This window comes from Hippocampus comes, unplaced genomic scaffold, assembly GCF_001891065.2.
Source record: "Hippocampus comes isolate QL1 unplaced genomic scaffold, H_comes_QL1_v1.1 scaffold261, whole genome shotgun sequence".
In the NCBI taxonomy this organism is placed as follows: Eukaryota; Metazoa; Chordata; class Actinopteri; order Syngnathiformes; family Syngnathidae; genus Hippocampus; species Hippocampus comes.
In genome coordinates this window covers 5336023-5358539 of record NW_017805824.1, presented here as the reverse complement: position 1 = coordinate 5358539, position 22517 = coordinate 5336023, and the positions used below count along the sequence as shown (strand labels likewise).

The window sequence follows — 22517 nt, the reverse complement described above, 5'->3', positions numbered from 1 at the left end:
CGACAAGACGTGATGATGTTTCTTCCTCACTCCTGACTTGGCAACGTCACCAAGTAGTTATCATGGAGCGGCAGAACGGATTATTCCTCATGTTTCCATGGAAACATTAATGAAGTCAAACCATGAATTTTACACGTGTGAGCTTTTGTATTTGTACACTTTGTGCATTTCTTTGCCCTTCTCATAATGACTCTCTTGACAGCAACCTGTTCCACGAGACTAGAGGATCTGAATTATCTGGAGAACCAAGCGGTCGGCGGGCACAGGGGGTCCGTCCGCAAGCTAAACACACCTGGGCGCACAAATGAGGACTCCAAAGGTATTTTATATGCTACTGTTGCCAAACAGTCAGTGCAGTGTTGTGTCATCATTTGTGCTGTCATCTCCAGTGGTGGCACATCTCAAGCACAAATACTTGGCTCGACATAAACAGAGAGAGGGAAAGTCAAACGGAGTTGAGATGCTGATTGATTGAGATTGAGAGCAAAACATGGACAATAGTGACGTGGAGGAATGTGAACCAGATCGCAGGAACGAGTAGGACAGTGATGCAACAGATTTGGAGAAGTAAGATATTCCTCATCTGTTACTCGACTAATCAGTAGAGCACATTAAAAAACATGTATGTCTTTACTAAAGATGCCAGCTAAAACATTTGGTAGACCGTGTTTTTAAATGAATGGCTTAAGAAGCAGCGTGTTCTCCACGTGCCTGTGTCGGTTTTCTCCGGGTACTCCGGTTTCCTCCCACGTTCCAAAAAAATGCAGGGTACGTTAATGGATCACTCTAAATTATCCGTAGGTGTGATTGTGAGTGTGAATGGTTGTTTGTCTATGTGTGCCTTGCGATTGGCTGGCAACCAGTTCAGGGTGTTTCCCGCTTCCTGCCCGAAGACAGCTGGGGTAGGCTCCAGCTAGAAGACCCGTGACCTTTGTGGGGATAAGCGGCTCAGATAAAGGATGTTGGTAGGCGCTCATATTTTAAAAACTCTAAATTGTTATTAAAAATGCCCAAAGGAAATTGAAATAGCTAATTTGTTGTTCAGAGTAATTGTGCTCTGCTGACTGGTTAATCATGTAGTTAAGGGGCTACGAGAATTATTTCATGTTCTCGACTCTAAGTATGATTTGTCTCAACCAAAAAAGCACCAGCTTCTGCCAAGCGCTGTATAAATCAGGGTGTATTGTATTGTATCCGAACTTTGCCGCCTCATCGGAAAAAAAACACAAATACAATAGATGCATTTTTTTTCACTTGGCATTGAGCATGTTTTATTGGTTGAAATTAATCATTTTGATAGCATTAAGGTCAAGCATGAGGTAAATTTGGCCAACCATCTTTTGAGTAATACTTAGAGCTAAAAACTATTTCAAGAATACTTTCCTTTTTTTTTTTTTTTTTTTTTTTAACGCAACCCACTCAGATTAAGAGTTAGATCCATTGCAATGAGTTTAACAACGAAAATGCTTTTTTTCGGCAATCTCTGGTGAGTGATGTCATTTACAAAATGCTGAGTCGCCAGTCAGGCATTGGAATCCATTGTTGATTGATCTGTTAACTGCTCTTTGCCATTGTTATGGATTTATTCGGCGAAATGCCTCTGCGCTGTGTGACGATGCACTGTTCACATTCAGGCAAACAGTTGTTTTAGTGGCCACAAGAAAAGAATAGGGCATGTACATAGACCAGAAAATTGGAACGATACAGTTTCGTTCTCGCAAAGCGGCTGAATTTCATGCTGGTGTCAACGAACATCCTTTGTTCCAAGCACTTAGAGAAGACCTCTGTTTTCTCAACCAGATTTGCAAAAAAAAAAAGGTAGGTGTGATAATCACTGAGTAACTCCGGCTGCTGTTAATGAAAACATTTGATTCAAATTACTATGTGTGTAATCCTGTATGAAAACATTCACTTTCTTCAGGGAGATTGGCCCATTTTAAACAAGCTGACATCATGCTGAAGCCGTTGCTGTTTGAAATTCCCGGCGCCACAACGGAAACGTCTTTCGTGGGCCGGGATTGGCTCTTCACGCGTCTGGATGAGGTCTTGAGAAAAACCAGCAACTGCGAGGGAAGAGGGGCCGTCATCGTGGGCAACGCCGGCTCGGGCAAAACTGCTATCATGTGGCGGTTGGTGGCGCTCAGCTGTCATGGCGTGCACACGCAACATGGTGGGCCCAGCATCCCTCACAGCTCGAGCTCCTCTCCCAAATGTAAGGTTCACATTATTGCTTATCAAGTTCAAGTTCAAGTCAACTTCATTGAAATTTCACCTGTGCTATCTGTGCAGCATACAGCACAGGTGAAATTTCTTTCCTCTCAACTACAGGAGAGAGAGGAGCCGCTGCGGGTGCCCGCATTTTTATCAAACCACGAATCAATCATAAAGTGGATGTTGTACAGTCGAGGTTTCCAAGTTACACTTAATTTTAGCTGTTATGCGCGTCATCCTTCGCATTCCCGTCAAATCGCAGCTATTTAAGTGAGATTTTTTTTTCATGTTTTTACAGTATACAGGCAAGCCCGTCTTTTGAGTTTGCGCAGCTTCAGTGTTGGACCACATTGTGCCACAACATGCTAACATGCAGCACTGATGTCTATTGTAAAACATGCAGCTTAATTCTAACATGAAGAAGCGGCAGGGTGGTGGTGGTATCCAGTAATGATTGTTCCTCCGGAGCCAGAGGTGTCAAATGCAGGTCCAGAAAATAAAAGCCCTGTCACAGTTTGGCTTTAGTCACAGATGCCTCTACTCAAGAAATGTATTTTCCGTATTTCTCCTTGAAACAGGCGTTTAAGTAGAAAGTGTTTGTAAATTTCTGTATTTTCAGATGTATTATTTTGCAGTGGTCTAGAACGGCTGAGTATTAAAAACAATGTTTTCAATGAGAGAGTGCAGCTCAATACGAGTAAATATAAACAATTGGGAAACTGACACGAAACAAAAACAAGTATGAGTCGACAGTATTTCATGATGCTCTTCCATTGTATCTTGTTAGCTTGCGGAGGTGGAACCTCATCTTGTCACCTTTGCTTTGCTGGGGCGCTCATTTTAGGGATGAACATCAAATGTGACGCTTTTTTCATAAACATTATCCGTTTTTTTCATGGCACATAAAGATATAGAGTATTGTTCAGAAGACACGTGGTGCAAATGCATAACAACTTACAGCATTGTTCATTTTTTCAGCACCACTGCATTATTCATGGACACCTGCACGATACGTATGTTGTCATTTTGATTTATATTCAACATGGCTGCAGTCGATCTGGCATGTCGAGAGGAGGCATGGCCATGCTGCAGCTATCGCTCTGTGTTGTTTTATGTGATTGGACTGCACATTTTCCACACTCGCTTAGATATGTACTAATTAACTGCAGCAGTGTGGAAAGCCTTTATTCGGGATCCTTGATATCCACCTTCAGGTGCACGTACGAAAGTAGTACTCTCTTTGTACTCACGAGTGAGACGATTCAGCACACTAGTAGAATGAATTTGTCGTTCTAATGTTTTTCCCCCACCATTGCTGCCTTCCTCTACTGTATGATATTTTGGCATACTGGTAAGACACATGTTTTTAGTGAGGCAAAAAATGTGCACTAGTTGTCATCTGTATACCCCCGAATGTACCACTGAAACACCAGATGTTAATCACTGGAATTTCTTTAATGTCACTCGTAGTACTAAGGCAGTGCTTCTCAATTATTTTCTGCTACGGCCACCTTGGAAGAAGTAAACATTATGCGCACCCCCAACTCTCCGCTGCGACTTTAAAGAATACAAATTCTCAAAAAACATGTTCTAAGTATACTTGTGCAAAACATTGTGTCCTTAATAACATGAAAGAAAACAAAAAGAAAAAAATATTTCTCAAATTAAGACAAAGAATAAATTGATTAAATTTGTTTTTTCATCTCTCTCCCTGTTTCTCGTCATTCGTTATTTTCCCCGTGGTATCTCTGAAGGGTTTGTTCATGCGCCTCATATCTTCTGAAAATGAGTGCCACTGCCACCTGCTGTACTGGATGAGCAATTACCCTTTATTCTTGTACGAAAAAAAAAAAAAAACAGAAGAAAAAAAAGCAGTGTGGTGCATCAGTAAAAATTCAGCATTCACCAGCAGTCCGTCATTATTTCAGACCGGCTCAGTCCGTCACTCGTCAGGCCATCATCTTTATTTTAATCACTTTTCCGACATTGCTCAATTACAGTTCGGCACAAAACTGTTTACAAGGGTAACAGGAAACAATTTTATTCATTTAAAATGGTTTGGACCATCTCAGAAAAAAAAACGAAAAAATCGGAGCCTATTACAGCTCCTCCTGCTTGTCCTCCCTAAACTGCCCCTCGTCTTTGCTTTTCGGGTTAGTGACGATTCAGGTGATGGCCGAAAATCACTTATTCCATCAGTGTTTCAATGTCTGTCCTCAGTCAGCCAGCAAAACGGGAATCTGTCAGTAACAGATTGACAGATTGCCCTTTAACACGGTGTTTCTACCCAGTTCTGTGAGAAAAAAAACATGTTTCCATGGGTCACACATGGAAAAAAAATAGCATACCAAATACTCGTGGGCCAAATTGGATTACTCGTGAGAACAAAGAGCATGCTCGTACATGAACCTTATTAAAGAGATCAGTGAAATCCAATAAATGCTAAAACAGCATCCATGCAGCAGTTTAATTGGTTCTTTCCTTCCACCATACTGTATCCGCGCTTCGCTTGAGACACCTTCTTATATATAAATAATAGCTTAAATGGCACTTTGCGCTCTTCTCAGGCGGGGAAAGGCAGCGAAAAGCCGTCTCCAAACAAGCCGCCGATTCCCAAATCAACCAGAGTGCTGTTACAGGAGCGGGCGATAGCACAGCACAGCTTGCCAGATGCCTCGCGAACAAGGTACCTTTCAACACCACGTGAGTGCTTGTAGTGTCACACTTGTGAGAGAATATCTCACAATCTAGTCTGGTTGTCTAACCTTCCATCACTGCAGTACAGATTTCACTTCATACACAGAGAACACACAGAAATCATGTTCCAAGTAATGAGCTGCACGTGCTGACGGAATAAGGAGTCAGCTATTTATACCTATACATTTCTTTGGGTATTTTTCCCTTATCAGAAAAATGTTTACAATGTATATTATGTGTGTAGGGACAGACATGATGTGGGTCATACCAGAGGTCTGGGGAGGGGGCGGGGCGTAAATAAGTACAAATACTTTGTCATTGTACTTTAAGTGGGAGTTTGCAGCTGCTGCTGGTTGCATCTCTGCATGGAAGCTTCAGAATTTACTAAGATGGCCTCAATAACAGTTACCATGGGAACTCGTAAGACTGCTTGTAGTGGAGGATGTTCAACAAAAAGTCGCTTGTTGCGACCAGGCTGAATTTCACAAAGCTACTGCTAAAAATGAATATGTTTTGCCATAGTAGAAGAAGTAATAGTAGTCATTCATTTGCTACACAGTCAATGGCATCTATGCTAATTTCTGTTGGCTGGTCTCTGGCATTTCACATTATATGTTGTCATTAAGCTAGTGGACTTTTGTTCGACTAAATTGATGCGATAGTTATCTCCCTTTTCTTGACAGCGAAAGAATGACAAAAGTCACTAAAGAATTTGTTTTAAAAAGTAAATTTACTCATCGAGGGTTTGGGAGTTCACTGTATTTGTAAGGGTGGCACCATCCACATCTTTTACCTTTTTATTTTGACAGGTGGTCGCTTACCATTTCTGCCAGGCTGACAACACATACACCTGCCTGGTCCCAGAATTTGTTCACAGTGTCGCCGCCCTGCTGGCCAGATCACCACAGCTCACCCCATACAGGGAGCTGCTGATCCAGGAACCTCACCTCCAGAATATGCTCAGCCTGCGCTCCTGTGTCCAAGACCCCATAGCTGCCTTTCGAAAGGGTGTCCTGGAGCCCATGACCAGCTTGCGCAAGGGTAATAAAATCTACACACACGTGCTTATAAAAGTGACTGACACTTGAAGACAAATGCATTGTTGAAGTTTAAAGATCATTCAAAATTTCGAGTTGTGTCATTTTGGAGCAGGAAAATCTCTATTTCCTTTACACTGAAATCTCTGCAATCTCATATAATAACATCGTATATTTAAACACCCATTTTCAACCAAATCGTCACCAAATTCATCTAACAAATGTCTGCTAGCTTAATCCTCACCTAATCTGTGAAACACCATAGACAGGCTCATGGAAATAAATATTATGGCAATTACACACTCTATTTAACACACATGGAGCAGCAACATATCCATCCATCCATTTCCTGATCCGCTTATCCTCACAGGGGTCGCAGGGGGTGCTGGAGCCTATCCCAGCTCTGTTTGGGCAGTAGGCGGGGGACACCCTGAACTGGTTGCCAGCCTATTGCAGGGCAGCAGCAACATATAAACAGAGAATATAACATTGCTCACAGGCATATGTTTTCTTTGCTCTGCTGGAACAACAGCAATTACTGGAGTTTAGTTGGGGACCTACTCTGCCTCTTCTTCCTGCCCTTAATTATGCAGCATCTTCAAGCTTCAAGAACATCGTATATTTACAAACCAAAATGTTAAACCAAATAATGTTATTGAGTACCGGTAATACATTTTCAGACAACTGCTACTTTACCACAAGCAGCATCCATCCAGCCATCCATTTTCCGATCTGCTTATCCTCACAAGGATCGCAGGGGGTGCTGGGGCCTATCCCCAGCTGTCTTCAGGCAGTAGGCGGGGGACACCTTCAACTGGTTGCCAGGCAATCGCAGGGCACAAACAGACAACCATTTGCACTCAACCTCACACCTAGGAACAATTTGGAGTGTTCAATCAGCCTGCCATGCATGTTTTTGGAATGTGGGAGGAAACCGGAGTAACCCGGAGAAAACCCACACAGGCCCGGGGAGAACATGCAAACTCCACACATGGAGCTGGAATTGAACCTGGTACCTCTGCACTGTGAAGTTGATGCGCTAACCACTGCAGCACCGGCCCGCCGCCCACATGCAGCAGTAACACAAAAACAGAGCATACAACAAAAGTTCATTCATATTTAAACACCAAAATGTTCAACCAAACCACATAATTCATCAAAGGGCAGTCTGCTAGCTGAATGCTGACTTCTAATGTGAAACACCATACATAATAAACATTTAGTAAACATTTTCACAGATTATATAGTAACTATTCTGTATGTCATGTATGAAATGCTTATATTTATAATTTATAATTTATATTTACTTATATGCTTTTTGTTCTTCTACTTCTCCCTTTCATAATTTTTGCCTCTGTAAATTGGGAATTTCTCCATTGTGAGACAAATAAAGGTTTTCTTATCTTTTTCTTACCTTAAATAGCATTTAAAAAAAAAAAAAAGAATGTCATATAGCGATGTGTGCACTCTATGATAGGCTGACCGATGAAGTCACTAATTTGGGTCCCAGGAAAGTGAGAAAGCGACGCTTGATCATTTGCATGAGGAAAGAGTAAGTGTTATTTTTGCCCTGGTGTTTCATCAGCATCCCACCGGATTTCAAGGTCGCTCAATACGCTGAGGCAGGAGCGTTGGAATGCTTAGGCCATAATAGCCAGCTCACTGTCTTATGATACAGCCAGTCAAGCTAGATTGATGTGTTTATTATGGCCCAGCCCGACTGAGTCTAAACAAAGGAGTGTTATGTCTCCTCCGTCTCCATTAAGCAGGTTAGGGAGAAAATGAAGAGCCCTTGTGCCTCTTGAGAGCATGTGAGTCCTCATAGCTGCATTGACAGCTTCGATAATACAAAACAAGATGGAGTCCTTGCTTGAGGAAAAAAAAAAAAAAAACGACGACGCCATCTAGTCCTTTCCAGCAGGATGTAATCAATAGCACTGGTTTCATAACATAGACTTGCTAGAACACTAAAATGTGCATATTTGAATCACTACCCAGGCTATTATAAAGTACAGTACATAGAGCATATGGGTCATTCCCTTTTTTGGAAAAACGGACCGCATGGTTTTTAGATGTAGGTAGAGTAACATTACTTGATTCATCCTGGTCAACCATTAACGGTACAGTTTTTATGAGATTTTATTATCATATCATATATGTTGCTGTGTTTGGCTCAACAGCTACTCAGGCAGCTAATAAACATATTTTCAGAAAAGTCCTTTCCAATTAGAAAAAGTACCATTTTACATAAAAACTAATATATTAAAATGTTCAGAAAAAGAGTTGCAAGGAAAATGCTAATCTAGTTTTCTTTGCTCGAAAATACATGCTAGCTTTGTTCCTATGAGCTATACTGTCAAGAACAAATCTCGCGATATTTAAAAAAGAAAACCTTGGCTATGTCTTTTCCTGATAATATGAGTACCAGGTGTGCATTGTTTGAGTGCCAGAATTGCGTTTATGCTGAGAGGCACAATTTCACAGCATAATTACCACTATTTAAAATTAAATGTTTTAAGAACGACACAATTGTGAAACTTATTTCATCATTAATATTTGCTCTGTAAGTTAGTCATCATGAGGGATGCTCAAAAGCTAGCTGGTGTTTACATACTTTGGAGGATTGGTCTTTGAACAACTATAATTTATACAACAAGTGCCTGTTCTGTATTTTTTATCGCAAACAGCCCATCTTTGTTTTGTTTCCAGGAGAGAAATATGCGGTGTCGATACTTCATCACAGACAATTTATTTGCCTTTCCATATGTGTTCAGAGCGAAGGCTGCCTGAAGAAGACTACATCATCTTGGTTGACAGTCTCAACGAGGCCGAATTTCATAAACCAGACTACGGGGACACCATCGCCACCTTCATCACCAAGATCGTCTCCAAGTTCCCTGTCTGGCTCAAGCTGGTGGTCACAGTGAGGACGGGCCTCTTGGTGAGTCCATCCACAGAGCAAACATCATAATATCATGCAAATCGGCTCCCAAAGGACACACACACTCCTCCAAAAAAGTTCAGGATATTGGATTTGCGGGTGAAATTCAAGGACTATTCGTCAATGTGCCCTTGCGTTTGGCTGGCGACCAGTCCTGGGTGTACTCTTCCTCTACACCAATTAGGACTATTCGCCACTTGAAACCGAACTGACAGAAGCATTTCTGTGGCATTCTTCATACCATTATCTCTCTACACTTCCCTTGTTGAGATGTTCGACACACAGTCTTACTTCCATGGCATACACGTTGTGGCTTTTGGCACATGGTGCCTTTGCTCAATCCACTCGCTAATCCCGGCAAACAGAGGCTGCATCTGTCAAAAGCCAAAGCCAAAAACTCCAAATGCTGTGTGGATTATAGCGTGAATGCATGTCAGTGCTATGCGGAGTCAGTTGCGAGTCTGGAGCTTGTCAAGCAGCCAGTCGGTTATATAATTGAATTAGTGATTTGGAATGCTCCAAATGCATTCGGAGGCCACGCTGGCAATGATGCATTACAAGTCAGCGGCTTTCGATAATTGAAAAAGATGGAAGACACACCAACAATCCTACCTTCCCTGTCATTCTCAGATCTTGTTGGAGCATTCGTCCATAACAAATTTCACTCACTGTTTTGGACGGGTGGCGAGTGGTCCATTCGGTATCTGGGCCTTCAGTGAGGATTTATCCAACTTAATCCACCCCTTAATACCACGACTGTCACATTACAACTCGTAGAAACATCCGTACTAAACCAAAAAGCAATGTAACCGAACACAATCGTGCTACATAGAGCATATGGAAGTTCACATTCAATATTAATCTAAAAACATGAGAAAAACTCTTTGTGGCTAGGGACCAAGCCTTAATAGTCAAAAACAAACAAACAAAAATCACAAGTGACACCACCAGCAAATTGCTGAAAACGGTCTCACTTGAGATGTTTCACTTCAACATAATGTGGTTTCTCTGAACCAAGACGGGCTTTTGGCACCACTTTGTGGGGTCTTTTAGTGCACAAAAAGAGCGAATGGGCACATTTTTTTTTACCAAATAATGGTGTAAAAAAAAAAAATCTGCGAAACAGTAACTTGCAAATAGTGACACTGTATTAAACATTCACTGCCATTGACAGTTATATCTTGCTCGCATTGGGGCAAAACCCTCATATGTCACAATTTGCTTCTTCTTCTTCTTCTTATTGTTATTATTATTATTTTACAAATATTTATCATTGGTGAGTCCATGTGTGGGTGTTTTTTTTGGTTTTTGTTTTTTTACTTACAAAGTATTGACCAATGTTTAGTGTTGGAAATGGCTTGTTCGCTTTGACGAAGCAATGTTAATAGTTGAGCAAACAAGCCCTTTTTGGGCTCTCCTCAAAAGTGATGTTTTGAAGGTAAAAGGATTCCGCCCGACACCAGCGAAATGTCAGATGTATGTTGACTGCAAGGGCTGGCAGAGTGCTGATGCCACAGGCTGGCACGACGCCAGGATTTTTTTCTCTCCTGGGGCCAAGTGAGGGCTTGTGGGGGTTTGGGGGGGGGTCTCAGAAAAAAATAGATTTCCATATATGTATATTAGGATGACCAAATGTCCTTTTTTTTTGCCCGGACATGTCCACTTTTTTAAACTCTGTCCAGGCGTCATCTGGGAGGATTTTATAAATTCATGAAAATGTCAGTCTTTAATTGGTTCTCTTGGGACCAATTAGCATGTGTTTCATTTATTTATTTATTTTTTTAAATGAGGCGTAGTATTGCCGTTATTGGTGCGTGTGACATTGACACTGGCGAGGCGGGAACAATCCGAAAGAGAAGGCAAGCAGAAGCAGTCAGGGCAAGCGTGTGGAATAGGTGTGTTCAGTTACAAGTGTGAAGGCCAACCGTTTGCTGCTGAAACGAGATGGAATGACATCCCGTTCATTCGTCTGTGTTTCAACGCTGTGGTTCAAGTCACTGGAACGAGAGGTTCGTTATGTTGACTTGTTGAAGAAGCCAAATACAACTGCTGTCAATCCGCCGCTGACTAACGGTTCGGCGTTGAGGACCGTGACAATACACGATAAAGGTAACAGTGTGCAAAACTCGCAGGAAAATGTTTCAATGTCTAATAAAGGTGCTGGCCGGAGAGCTCAAAGCTGATATTGACACAGAAAAAACACCCAAAAAGCTGCATGAGGAGAGAGTTCAAAGAATGCAAAGTTGTCCTTAATTGTTAGACACCAGGAACACAGGGTGGAGAAGAAAACAATTATGAGGAAGAAAACTACAGACAGAAGTGATGTTTTGTTAAATTGTGAGAGTACAGTTTTATTACTGAAGGGGCTTGGATAATGGACGGATGTTTTATTTCTTATCCATACATGGCAGGCACAATATGTTGAAAAAAATATTGTCATTGTAATAATGGCACATGCAGTGCAGAATGCAAAAGATGTGCACTAAATTCATTGAAAATGCAGGCCTCAGTCTAACTTAGACCAATCAAATGCAATCTTTAATCCGCACCGCCACCCAATAGGAGAACAATAATATATATATGTCGGGACATTGCTGCGACTAAAGAACTTATTTAGATAAAAATACAGAGCATTTATTATTTTTTCTCATGAAAAAAGATTTCTTTGTTAGATAATAAAGATGTAATTTCTTTAGGTACATGTTAAATATTGCAATATCATTGATATTGTAAAATGCAACACGCATATCGCATATTGCATGCTTTTCCAAAATACCGGTAATGCAGCCTTACTTTAAATTATTAAGAGTTATAACGTATGAGAGCCTTGAGTATCATTTCAGTAGCTTGAGGCCGAGGCGAGTGCCTTCTTTTTTGGAAATCCAAATATTGTCACCCTAATATATAAAGGGTGTGTGTGCATGGCTACAGGTATGCTATTCTTGTTGTAAGTTGGTTGTAACAAATTTTGCCGTGACCAACCAATCAGAACGGAATAATGCTGATATGGCCCTGGGAGGCAAATTAAAACCTGACAATCCCATTGCCAAATTAGGTTACATGGGCCAGCACTCATCACTGATGGGGTAGTGGCACACTCGCCTGACTCGTGTGCGGGCAGCGTGGGATCGGTCTCCACTCGGATGGATGTGGGTGTAAATGGTTGTTTGTCTATGTGTGCCCTGCGATTGGCTGGGGACCAGTTCCGGGTGTATTCCCTCTTCAGTCCGAAGTCAGCTGCGATAGGCTCCTGCGCCCCCGTCCCACCCACCACCACCTCACGGCCCTATTCAGGGTAAGCGGCATTGACAACGGAATGGGCCAGCACTCTTGATTCTGAACACCTGGGTGGGCAGATTAGGTTGACGTGGAAACAAATGACTGAACAACAATCTGTCATGCGCTTTTCCCAGAAGCAGTGTAGCTAAGCAGAAGGCACCAAATGAGTTAAGAGTATTTTATTCGTATAACTTAATGAAACAAATATTAGAATTGATGTTGTAAATGTAGGTTAGTGCTACTTTAGAGCAGAGAAGGCCTTGCTAGCCCTGACCTTTGGTTTTGAAAGTGTGAATTGAGCGAAGAAGCTTGTGAGCTGTGCTGCTGCTTGAGTCATTGCCACACCGTTTCCTGTACTGCATGCCATGGCTCTGCGTGACTCAGCGACATCCGAGCAAATGGGTCCTGATTTAAGTGCTTTTAGCTGTGCACTAAAGACCCAGTGTAGAATTCTTTACATGCTGAATCCCATTGTGACAGGTGTTTCAATGAGTCGACAATAACAACTAAAATGTGCACTTTCTTTAGAAACTGCACATGAATGCGTAAGAGCTGATGCCGAACTGAAATGCCATGGAATTGTTTGAAATGTTGAACATGATACCTGAAGTTGAATTGGTTCATATCTCTCAAGTAATGTGGAAGTTCAACTCAACTCACTTCACAAGTAGCAGTTTTGCAGATCGAGCACGATTTTTTTTGTTGAAGTTTACTGGAAAAGTGAACATAAAACAAAAAGAATTACACATTGTGGGTGGCGCACAGTGCACAGCAACACATGTCGACAGACAATATGTCAGTACTCACAGGAGCATATTCTTTATCCTCTGTAGTAGACAACTATTACTGCAGTTTACTGAGTCAGGTGTGAAACTCTTCATGTATTATGCATGTCTGCAATATTGCACAGCTCTGTCTGGCCGAGCTGGAATGGATTAACCCTTCCACTGCCAGCCGAGGTAAAAACTCTTGACCTTTGCACTTCTACAGCCGTCAATGGCATTCTTTTCAATGGGGATATATGATTCGAGATATGATTTTTAGGTACCATTGTGTTCAAGGTACATAACTAACTTGTAAGTCGAGGTACCTTTGTTTCTAAAATGTAAAGATGTAGTGTCTCTTAATTTGGGAATAATCTTGTGAAAAGTGTGGAATTTTGTGAATGTGGGAATTATTGGAATGGGGAAAATAGCCTGCAAGATGCTCTGAATGAGCTGAACAGTTTGGTTATGGATTGGAAAAGATGGGAAACTTTTTCTTTAACATTGAATGGCTTATTCACTTAAATATTTTTTGTGTGGATGTGGAACTTCTCGGGAAAGTGGGAATTTTTGGAACGTGTAACACTGAAATTTTGTGAATCTTTTGCCATTTGAGTAGCTGTAATCAATTGAGAAATGTGGAGGTTTTGGACTGGAAGGAAGTGGGCGGAATAAAAAAGAATTTTGGTGCAGAATATAATAATCTAAATGAATTGTATGGGATATGGAAAACAATAAGGAAAAATCATTATAAATTATGTAATATGATAATACATACTCATAAATATGCATATGAAACAAAATATAAAAACATAATCAATTGTCTGCTGTAATTACTGGATTTTTTTCCCCTCTCCCTCTTGCAGGAAATAACCACCCTGCTCCCGTTCTCCGGCATCTCGCTGGACATCCTGCCCGACAGCAGCGACCTGGGAGCTGACCTCAGCGACTACATCCATCACCGGGTGAACGGCAGTGCCCAAATCGCGGCCAACGTCACCACGGCCACAGGCTCCGCCCCCGACCCGCTGCTCCTCAGCAAGTTCAGCAGTCACCTGACCACACGCAGCAATGGCTCCATCCTCTACCTGCAGCTGACCCTGGATCTGTTTCACAAAGGCCATCTGGCACTAAAAGGGGGAAACTACCTGGTTGTGCCCGTGTCACTATCGGAGGTCAGCCGGTCAATAGTTCACAGTGTGTGTGCTGTTCAAATAAGGGGGTTCAGACTTTTACTTGGTTTGACTGAGAGGTTCGTTTTCTGTGGTTGAGTTCTGTTGGTGAGTGCGAGAGGGTTTTTGGTGTGTATGTGAGGTTTTTGGTGAGTGTGATGTTCTTTGTTTTTTTTTTGTGTTAGTTTGCTTTTTTGTAAAGGCGAACACTTTTTGGTGCATGTGAGGGTTTTTCTGTCGTTTGTGATAGTTTTTATTGGGTGTAGTATTTTGAGTGAGTATTTTGTGGGTTTCAGATTATTCTGGTGTGAGTAAAGGTTTTTGTGTAAAATGAATTTAGGTGAATGAAGTTTTTTTATTTTTGTGAGATTTTTTGGGCAAGTATGAGGATTCTTCTGTTTTGTGAGTGTTTTTTTTTTAATATGAGATTTTGTGTGAGTGAGTTTTTTTGGAACACATTTTTCTTTTGTGTGAGATTGTGGTGAGTGTTTTTTGGGGGGCGGGGGATGTGAGTGAAAGTTTTCTTGGGTGTGAATGTCATATTTTATGAGTGAGGGAGTTTTTTTGGGTTGTATGTGAAAGGTTTCTTTTGGGTGAGCATGAGTTCTTTTCAGCGTGAGTGAAGTGAGTTTTTTGTTTGATTGAGAGTTTTTGGGTTGTGTGTGAGATATTTTTGGCTGTAAGTGATTTTTTTTTTTGGTACGTGTGAGATGTTTTGTTACGTGTGAAAGGTTTTGGTGAGTCTAAGTGTTTTTTGTTGGTTAATAGTTTTTCAGGGTATGTGTCAGGTTTATTGTTTCAGGTGTTGGGTGAGTGTGAGAGGTTTTATGGTGGGAGTGAGTTCTTTGTAAACAACGTAAGCATTACTTTGTGTGAGTTTTTTGGGGTACATGTTTTTTATGGTAAACAGAGGCTTGGGGTGATTGGCTGAGTTTTTTTTCTCCTTGTGAGGATTTTTTTACATGAGCGAGAGGTTTCGCATGTGTATGTGAGAGAGAGTTTGTTGTGTGCGACTGTTTTCTGGGTGAGCCTGAGAGGTTTTTTTTGTCAGTATGACACAGGTATTTTGGTATGTGTTCAAAAATGTGAGCAAAAGTTCAATTAAAAAAAAAGGACATGCTATGCTCCAAAACATTTTCAATTTGCTCAAAGTTTTCATTTAAAATTTTATCCAAGAAATTCTGTTCTTTTCTTCAACCAAGCCGTCAATAAAAGTTAACAGCATGCTGTTGAACGTGTTCCGGGGAACAAGTCCCTGAGAAGAAAACAATGGAGTTCTCGCAAAAGTGCATTTGTTGATGATGAACGAGGCCCAAAGTTGACAAAAACCAAAAGAACCGCAGAGCAACTGTGGGATAGGATATGTGTGTGTAAATATGTGTGTGGTGGTAGCGATGGGGGTGGGGGGATGCTGCCATTGTTCCAAAATGTTGTGCACAAACACAAGGTTGTCAAATCTGTGATCAAGGATGAAAGCTCTAGAAAGGGCACGGAAATAGCTTCCAGCCAGTGACGGACGTGTTTTGATGTTGCGTAATCACCAATATGAGAGAGAGCAGCAGATGAGCAAGGCCTGAAAGCAGGACGACTTTATGACTGCATGAAAGCTTTGCACGCTTGCCATGCTAAATGCAATGTGTTTGTTTGTTTGGGATCATTATTGAGTATATGCTGAAGAACTTTTCTTCATCTTCTTATTATTACACCGATTTATGCCGCTCTACTCCTTCCACATTTCTCCGCCGAAACGAACTTTAAAATATTTACCTCATTCAGTATATCTGGGGACCCTATTTTCTTATCTCTCCAATTCCTCCTTTTCCCACATTTCCACATTTTATATGAAGAGGATCCTACTGAAATGAATGGAGACGTGTTCCACATTTAACAATACACTTTGACATTCCACAACTGATTCATCCAATTTGGGGAAAATAGAACAGTATTCTTCACATGCCCCAAATTTGCGAATTTTTCATGATGCCACATGTCCACATCAACATTCCCAAATGTTTACGCATTGACATGCACTGTTTAGTTTTAGGATCGCTGTCTATCTGTCATCAGTGGTAATTTTAAGATGTGAACCTGTGTTAGGTGTACCTGCTGATGTGCCGCGTGAGCTTCCAGGACCAAGACGTCTTTGAGCGAGTGCTTCCGGTGCTAAATGTGGCCCTGGCGTCGCTGCACCCGCTGACAGATGAGCAAATGTTCCGGGCACTCAATGCGGGCAGCGTGAGGGGTGAGCTGGAATGGAAGGACTTTCATCAGAGATTAGACAGCCTGGCTGGATTCATGGTGAGACTCGGAGCTGGTCCCGAGCAAAATGACATTTTGGGCCCCTCTATTTCTGCCAAAAATATTGATTCTTGAACATTCAAAGACTAATGATGTAACTGAACATCAAAGCCTAAACTAAGTGGCAAAACATCAAATATAAAGTTGAATAAATAGGTCTTATCTCACAGTTCCGCCATATTGAATGTGCTTAGTGAAGATGCTTCAGAATCATTTGCTGCTTCGAGATATACCGACCGTTTTACAGACAGTCAAATCTCATGGGATCGCTATTGCTTTAATTTTGCTCGAAAAGATTCACACTTTCCTCTACAAACATACTGTGCATAGTTCGGAAACACAGAGGCACCAAGTACAAAAGATTGTACTTTTCTATCTGATGATTATCAATGTTCACCCCTAATATTTATGATATTCAGTTGGTAAGCACCAAGCGCCTGTTATTTAAATCTACAAGGAAGGGCAATTAAGGACGAACCTGCCTTTTGGGAAGCCGACTAATTAAAGTTCACAAGTTGTTGTGTGTCTTGCACCTGCCGGCAGGTGAGACGCAGAGATGGCACACGCATGCTGTGCCATCCTTCCTTCAGAGAGTGGCTCGTTTGGAGGGCAGATGGAGAAAGCACCGACTTCCTCTGTGACCCAAGGTCAGATTGAACACCAGAATACAGTGAACCCACGTTTATGAAACAGCATAATTCCAAATAGGTAAAAATCTGGGATATAGAGTGACCATATAAAAAAAAAATCATTTTAAAAGTACACTTTAAAAAGTATTTGTTAGTGGCTGTGCTGTCGAGAAATGGGAAATGTATAACGTCACTTTGAGGAACTGAAAAGAAGACTCTTGCTCACACAATTCTCCAGATAAGATTCAAAGTAACAAAGGAAGTTTTTGTTTGGTGAAACTGCACGCATGTCTACAGGAGCGGCCACGCTCTCCTGGCGTTCATGTTCTCCAGACAGGATGGCAAGCTGAACCGTCAGCAGACCATGGAACTGGGACACCACATCCTCAAGGCACACATTTTCAAGGTGAGCAAGTCTGTGAACTCGGTCCCTCTTGAGTCTCTTTAGACCTCAGCCAGGGCAAAAACACCTCATATCGTGTAGCAATTATGAAATCTGGGCCTGTTTCGTAAAATGCAGAGATATTATTCTATTGTACGAATGACAACAGATAGCAAGCACACTAAGTTGTTGTGCTTGTCACCGTATGTCACAACCATAGATAGATGAACGAGTGTACATTATTTGTTGTTACCAAAATCAAATGGTGTCTCCCTTATCTGTACCACAAACGGTTTGTTGCTTTTTCAGTTACACAGATAACCTACAGTACATACCTAAATAACACATACAAGTGCAAAACATAAAGGCACACTTGAAGGCAATTCAGAAATCCGAGGCTTGTATACCTTGACGCCATTCATATTGTGCATCGCACAATATTACATTTCTCTCTTTCCCTTTTGGTTCTACAGGGTCTGAGTAAAAAAACCGGGGTGTCCTCCACTGTCCTGCAGGCCATGTGGGTGAACTGCAGCACAGACAGCCTGTCCGCTGCACTCGCATCACTAAGGAACCTGTACACGCCGAATATCAAGGTGACATTTGACACGCATACGGCTGCAAAATTGTATTTTCAGCGGGAAAAAAATGGGAATACATGAGAAAATAATGTTTTTTTAGAGCCCAGCCGGTGGATTTTCATTTTTTTGAGGCGGATGCCGATTCTGATATTTGTCCGAGTCAAATTCCGATTATCGGAATTTCATTCAGCCGATTAATATTTAAAAATGTATCATGAATAAAATAATTTTAAATCTTGCAACAAAAATATGACTTACAGACAGAACATTTGACTGTTTTGCAATACTTTATCCATTATTGTTTAACTTAACAGAGAAAAATAGGCAAAATGCTACTGTTACTGTTTGAATTTCGCTGTCTTATGCCATAATGTGTTAAAAGTCAAGAGTGATGTAATGTTAGAAAATCCCAAATGAAATGTCTTTATGTCAAATGTAAAGCAATTCAACAAAATACATCAAATAAAGCATGAAACATTTTTTTCTATTTTGTAAATTCGACAAAGTAATCCTTTTTCCCGAAACGAGATCGTGACGAGCGACAAACCCGCAAGTGTGACGTTACATCAAGACAACAATAGCGGGGTACAAAGTGCACAAAGCCAGTCAGAAATCGATTCGGAAAGCGACGTTTCAAACTTATCTGAGGGGATTCGGGTGTTTGAAGAGTTGGAGGAAGAGGAGGTTGTTGGCAAGATGTATGTTGGACCATACATGTATGAGCCAGATGCTCAGGATGCGGAAAATGTTGTGCCCGAACAGCCGGACATGGAGTAGAAGTGAGACGTGGAAAGAAATATTGCCTGATTTGAAAAGTGCTAATTGGGCGGGCCCTACTTAAGACACACTTAATAAGCTTTAGTATCTTCTGGTCGGTTCTGGTCCCAATGCCTTGGGTTTGACACCTGTGTTGTACGGCATCCCATTAATCTCAGTTAGGGCAGGCACGGCAGTGATAGCCAATACTCAATCACACACAAGCCTGATTTATAAGAACATATCACCTCTCTGCTGAGTTCAATAAAATGATGACCTTCACAAAGGAAGGTCTATTATGCGTGCACGATTGTATAGTGCAGAGAGAAGCTATTCAGAGACCACCCCCCCCCAAAAAAAAATCATATAATTATGGGGTGTGATGTATAGAATTTTGAAGGGAAAAAAAGTACTCCATTTTAGAAAAAGGCTGAAACATAAAGTGTGGATGCACTGTCAATTCTCCTTCTACGTCCTGTAGGTGAGCCGTCTGCTGATGCTTGGTGGCGCCAATGTGAGCTGGTTTACTGAGGTGGTGGGACACGCCCCCATTCTGGCCGTTCACGCCCACCTGGGACATGTGGAGATGGTGGGCCTGTTGATGGAAATGGGCGCAGCCGTAGACGTGAGCACGGACAGCGGCGTGACACCCCTGTGCCTGGCGGCAGCCGCGGGACACGCGGATGTTGTCAGCCTGCTCTGCAAGAAAGGGGCCAAGGTCCGTAGCTCACGTCTGTGTTTGTGTGTGCGTGTTGTGTATCTATAGAAAACCCTTTGAGCTTCACATCCTGCTTATGGTCCATGTACTACTACAGTTTATGTTCTCACTAGTAAGACAATTCACCTTTCTTTCTGCAACTACAACCACTTTTTGCCTATTAGTAGGACCTTAAGCTAAAATTTTGCACCGACATTTTAAAATCTGAACAATTTTCGGAGAACCGCAATGTCAGTCCCAGTTCCACTTGATTCTTGATGCCCAACTCTACTTCTGGTACTACGAATAACGTTATAAAATTTGAATAGTTAAAATGTAGCACTTCATTTGTAGTACTGGTACTAGTACCAGAAGTGCAATTCAACTAGTGTACAATGTTGCCTCACTCGTAAAATGTAGTTGTTCTACCAGTGTGCAAACACACCTTAGAATAGTGTGGAAAAAGTGTAGCAAGACAGCCATCCAACTAGTACAGGCAGCGAGTGGACAGTACTAGTCCATGGACTTTAAGCTGAATATCAAGGATCTGGAGTAAATGCTCAAACGGCCCCAGGCAATTGGCTGGCTGGCCTGCCCTGTTGCGGCATCTATTCTGGGAGACAGATGACAACAGCAGGCTTCATCTAGGCCAGTGTGTTGGAAGCAATGCCCGGGACCAGCGCAAATCCCTCGGCGTGCTCCTCTATTTGCCAGGTGGGCCAGGCTGATAAGAATGGCCAGTGTGCGCTGCTCCACGGTGCGCTGAAGGGCCACACGGAGATCATCGGCATCTTACTGGGACAGGACTGGGGGCCCGAAAACGCCGTTGATCCACAGCAGCACCAGATAACCACTGGGAAAAAGCAGGCCGTGCAGCAAGCGGTCACAGCTGCAGCCAGCGTGGGACACACACAGGTACACAACACCGACGACAAACTCTTTTATCATTATTTATTTATTTATTTATTTTTAAACTGATTTTCCCAAATTAAACTGTCATTTCAAGGCACCACTGTACAGTGAACACTTAATTTTCGACAGGGCACCAGACAAACATTTTTTACCCGGAGCACACCTTCAAACTTTAAGAGCGCTGGATGAAAATTTAGGGGTGCACGCGGTAAACTGTCAATTTACCGCTCCATTTTCCCTGCGTTTCTGATAAAAACAATCTTTTCAAATCATGTTTTACTGCGCAGGTTTTGACACAACATACAGTCAACCCTAAGTATAAGCAATAGATCTGAAATACTTAAAAATGTAAAGCTAGTATTTAGACTGGCAGTGCAAGTATTCTCAGCAAATTTCACTCTGTGAGCATATTTGCAGTCGTATTGAATTGGTTTGCCTGATTTCGGTGTCTTCAGCATCTGTTCAGTTCCCACTCAACGGCAGTGTAACTGTGAGAGTGAACGGCTGTCTGCCTGTGGGTCTGTAAGCTGAAGCCAATGACATGAGCCTAACCCGGACTTTCTTGCATCATCACAACATCCTGGCTATGCCGGGCTTGTTTCGGTTGTAAGTCTTTTGATTCCCAAGTATGGAGCAGAAAAGTATCCAAATAAATAAATAAATAAAATAAAATAATCAAAATATTTACTGGTCCCATTTGCACAAGTGGATGACAAATTTACTTGCACTGTCCCATACTTTAAAAGCAAAATGTCACCATTTAGGGGCAGTCTGGAAACTCGTTTGGGATTTGGCATTTCCAATTTGACTTATTTGCAGATTTGTTTTTTCTGAGACATTCATCTGAATCACTATTTTTGTGCTCAGGCAAAAGCAACAACAGTAATGCGTTGGTACGATTTGGCAGCATCTTGTTGCCACGGAACCACATTGAGTTGAGTCAGTTGAGGAGCTTCATTTAGGCCTAATTTGTTGACATCTACAAGCAATGATATTATACAGTGAAACTGTGCATGTTCACAGTGTGAAATGTTGGCCTGTTGTTTGACTTGCTCTCGAAATAGAAAAACGGGTGATACACAGGTTAATTACACCTTCTGCCATCTAGTGGAAACGCATTTACTTGTCACACTATTTGCCGCTTGCATAGATAGATCAGGATGGACAAATGGTCATTTTCTGACCGATTCAGTGGAATTAGTTATTTTCCTGGAGAAGTGCTTGGGGAATTACTGATGTGGAGCACAGTGTCCGTCCTTGCTTTTATTGAGATGTTATTTATTTTTGATCAGTACACGGCAAAGCTAGGAGACTTAATTGTGTTTTTTTCTGCAGGTGGTAAAGAGCCTGCTGGACTTGGAAGATGAACAGCTGGCAGTGCAGATGGACGCTCACGATTCTCTCTGGGGAGAAACGGGTGCGCTTCTTCCATCACTCACCTCCATTTAGCGTTCTCCCTTCCTTCTGTGTGCTACTTTCTTCCATTTGACCGGCCTGACATAAGAGTTAGTTGTGTGCTATATAAAAACCTTCCCACCTCGAATGTGCATGTACAGCAAAGTTATTTGTCTGAAATGATCAACATCAATTAGTCCAAGGTAGAATTCTGCAAAAATAGAAGAGAACCACAATTCTGTGCCTACCTATGGTTCTACTGTTGATGAACTGTTGATTCGGTTGTTTTGGTGTGAAAATGGAAGATCAGGAAGAACGCGCCGTTCTGCCACATTTGCAGCATGTCTTCGTCAATTGTAACACTTTGCCCATTATTGCAAAAGCAAGCGCAGTTTAGCTCCATTTCCTGAAAGCATCGCAGAGGTCTCTGCTGTCTGTACTCGCAGCTCCATTAGAGAGTAATTCTATTACGCTGTACTCTCCAGTGCCACGGTGATGAGATGGAAAGCTTGTTTGCATGAAGTAGCCTCTCAAATGTTCACATTTGCATGACCATTAATCTTTGTTGGGCTTGAGGAAATGCTGGCAGGGCCATGACAGAGGTGCTTGAATTCACTTTCAGCCAATTTGAACAGTTGCTTATAGAGGCCTCAATGGTCAGACTCCTCCATACTTGGGTATCATTTTATTGTCCTGTTTGGTGACTGCGACCTGCTGGCTGCCTTTTTGTTACTGCTCCACTTAGATGAAAAACTCAAATGCTAAC

General features: G+C 41.9%; 1 protein-coding gene across 2 annotated transcripts in view; it reads left to right on the top strand.

Annotated features, from left to right (window-relative positions):
* The window catches only part of LOC109525940 (protein TANC1-like), a 52235-nt gene that overhangs the window by 20555 nt on the left and 9163 nt on the right, over positions 1-22517 (top strand). For both annotated transcript variants that reach the window (XM_019886869.1, XM_019886870.1), the window contains 13 exons: positions 203-319; positions 1922-2212; positions 4779-4897; positions 5718-5949; positions 8720-8886; positions 13796-14104; positions 16199-16399; positions 16943-17046; positions 17326-17434; positions 17884-18006; positions 19229-19465; positions 20159-20359; positions 21692-21773. In XM_019886869.1, the coding sequence (XP_019742428.1) occupies positions 203-319; positions 1922-2212; positions 4779-4897; positions 5718-5949; positions 8720-8886; positions 13796-14104; positions 16199-16399; positions 16943-17046; positions 17326-17434; positions 17884-18006; positions 19229-19465; positions 20159-20359; positions 21692-21773 (2292 nt within the window). The remainder of the gene's footprint in view (positions 1-202; positions 320-1921; positions 2213-4778; positions 4898-5717; positions 5950-8719; positions 8887-13795; positions 14105-16198; positions 16400-16942; positions 17047-17325; positions 17435-17883; positions 18007-19228; positions 19466-20158; positions 20360-21691; positions 21774-22517) is intronic.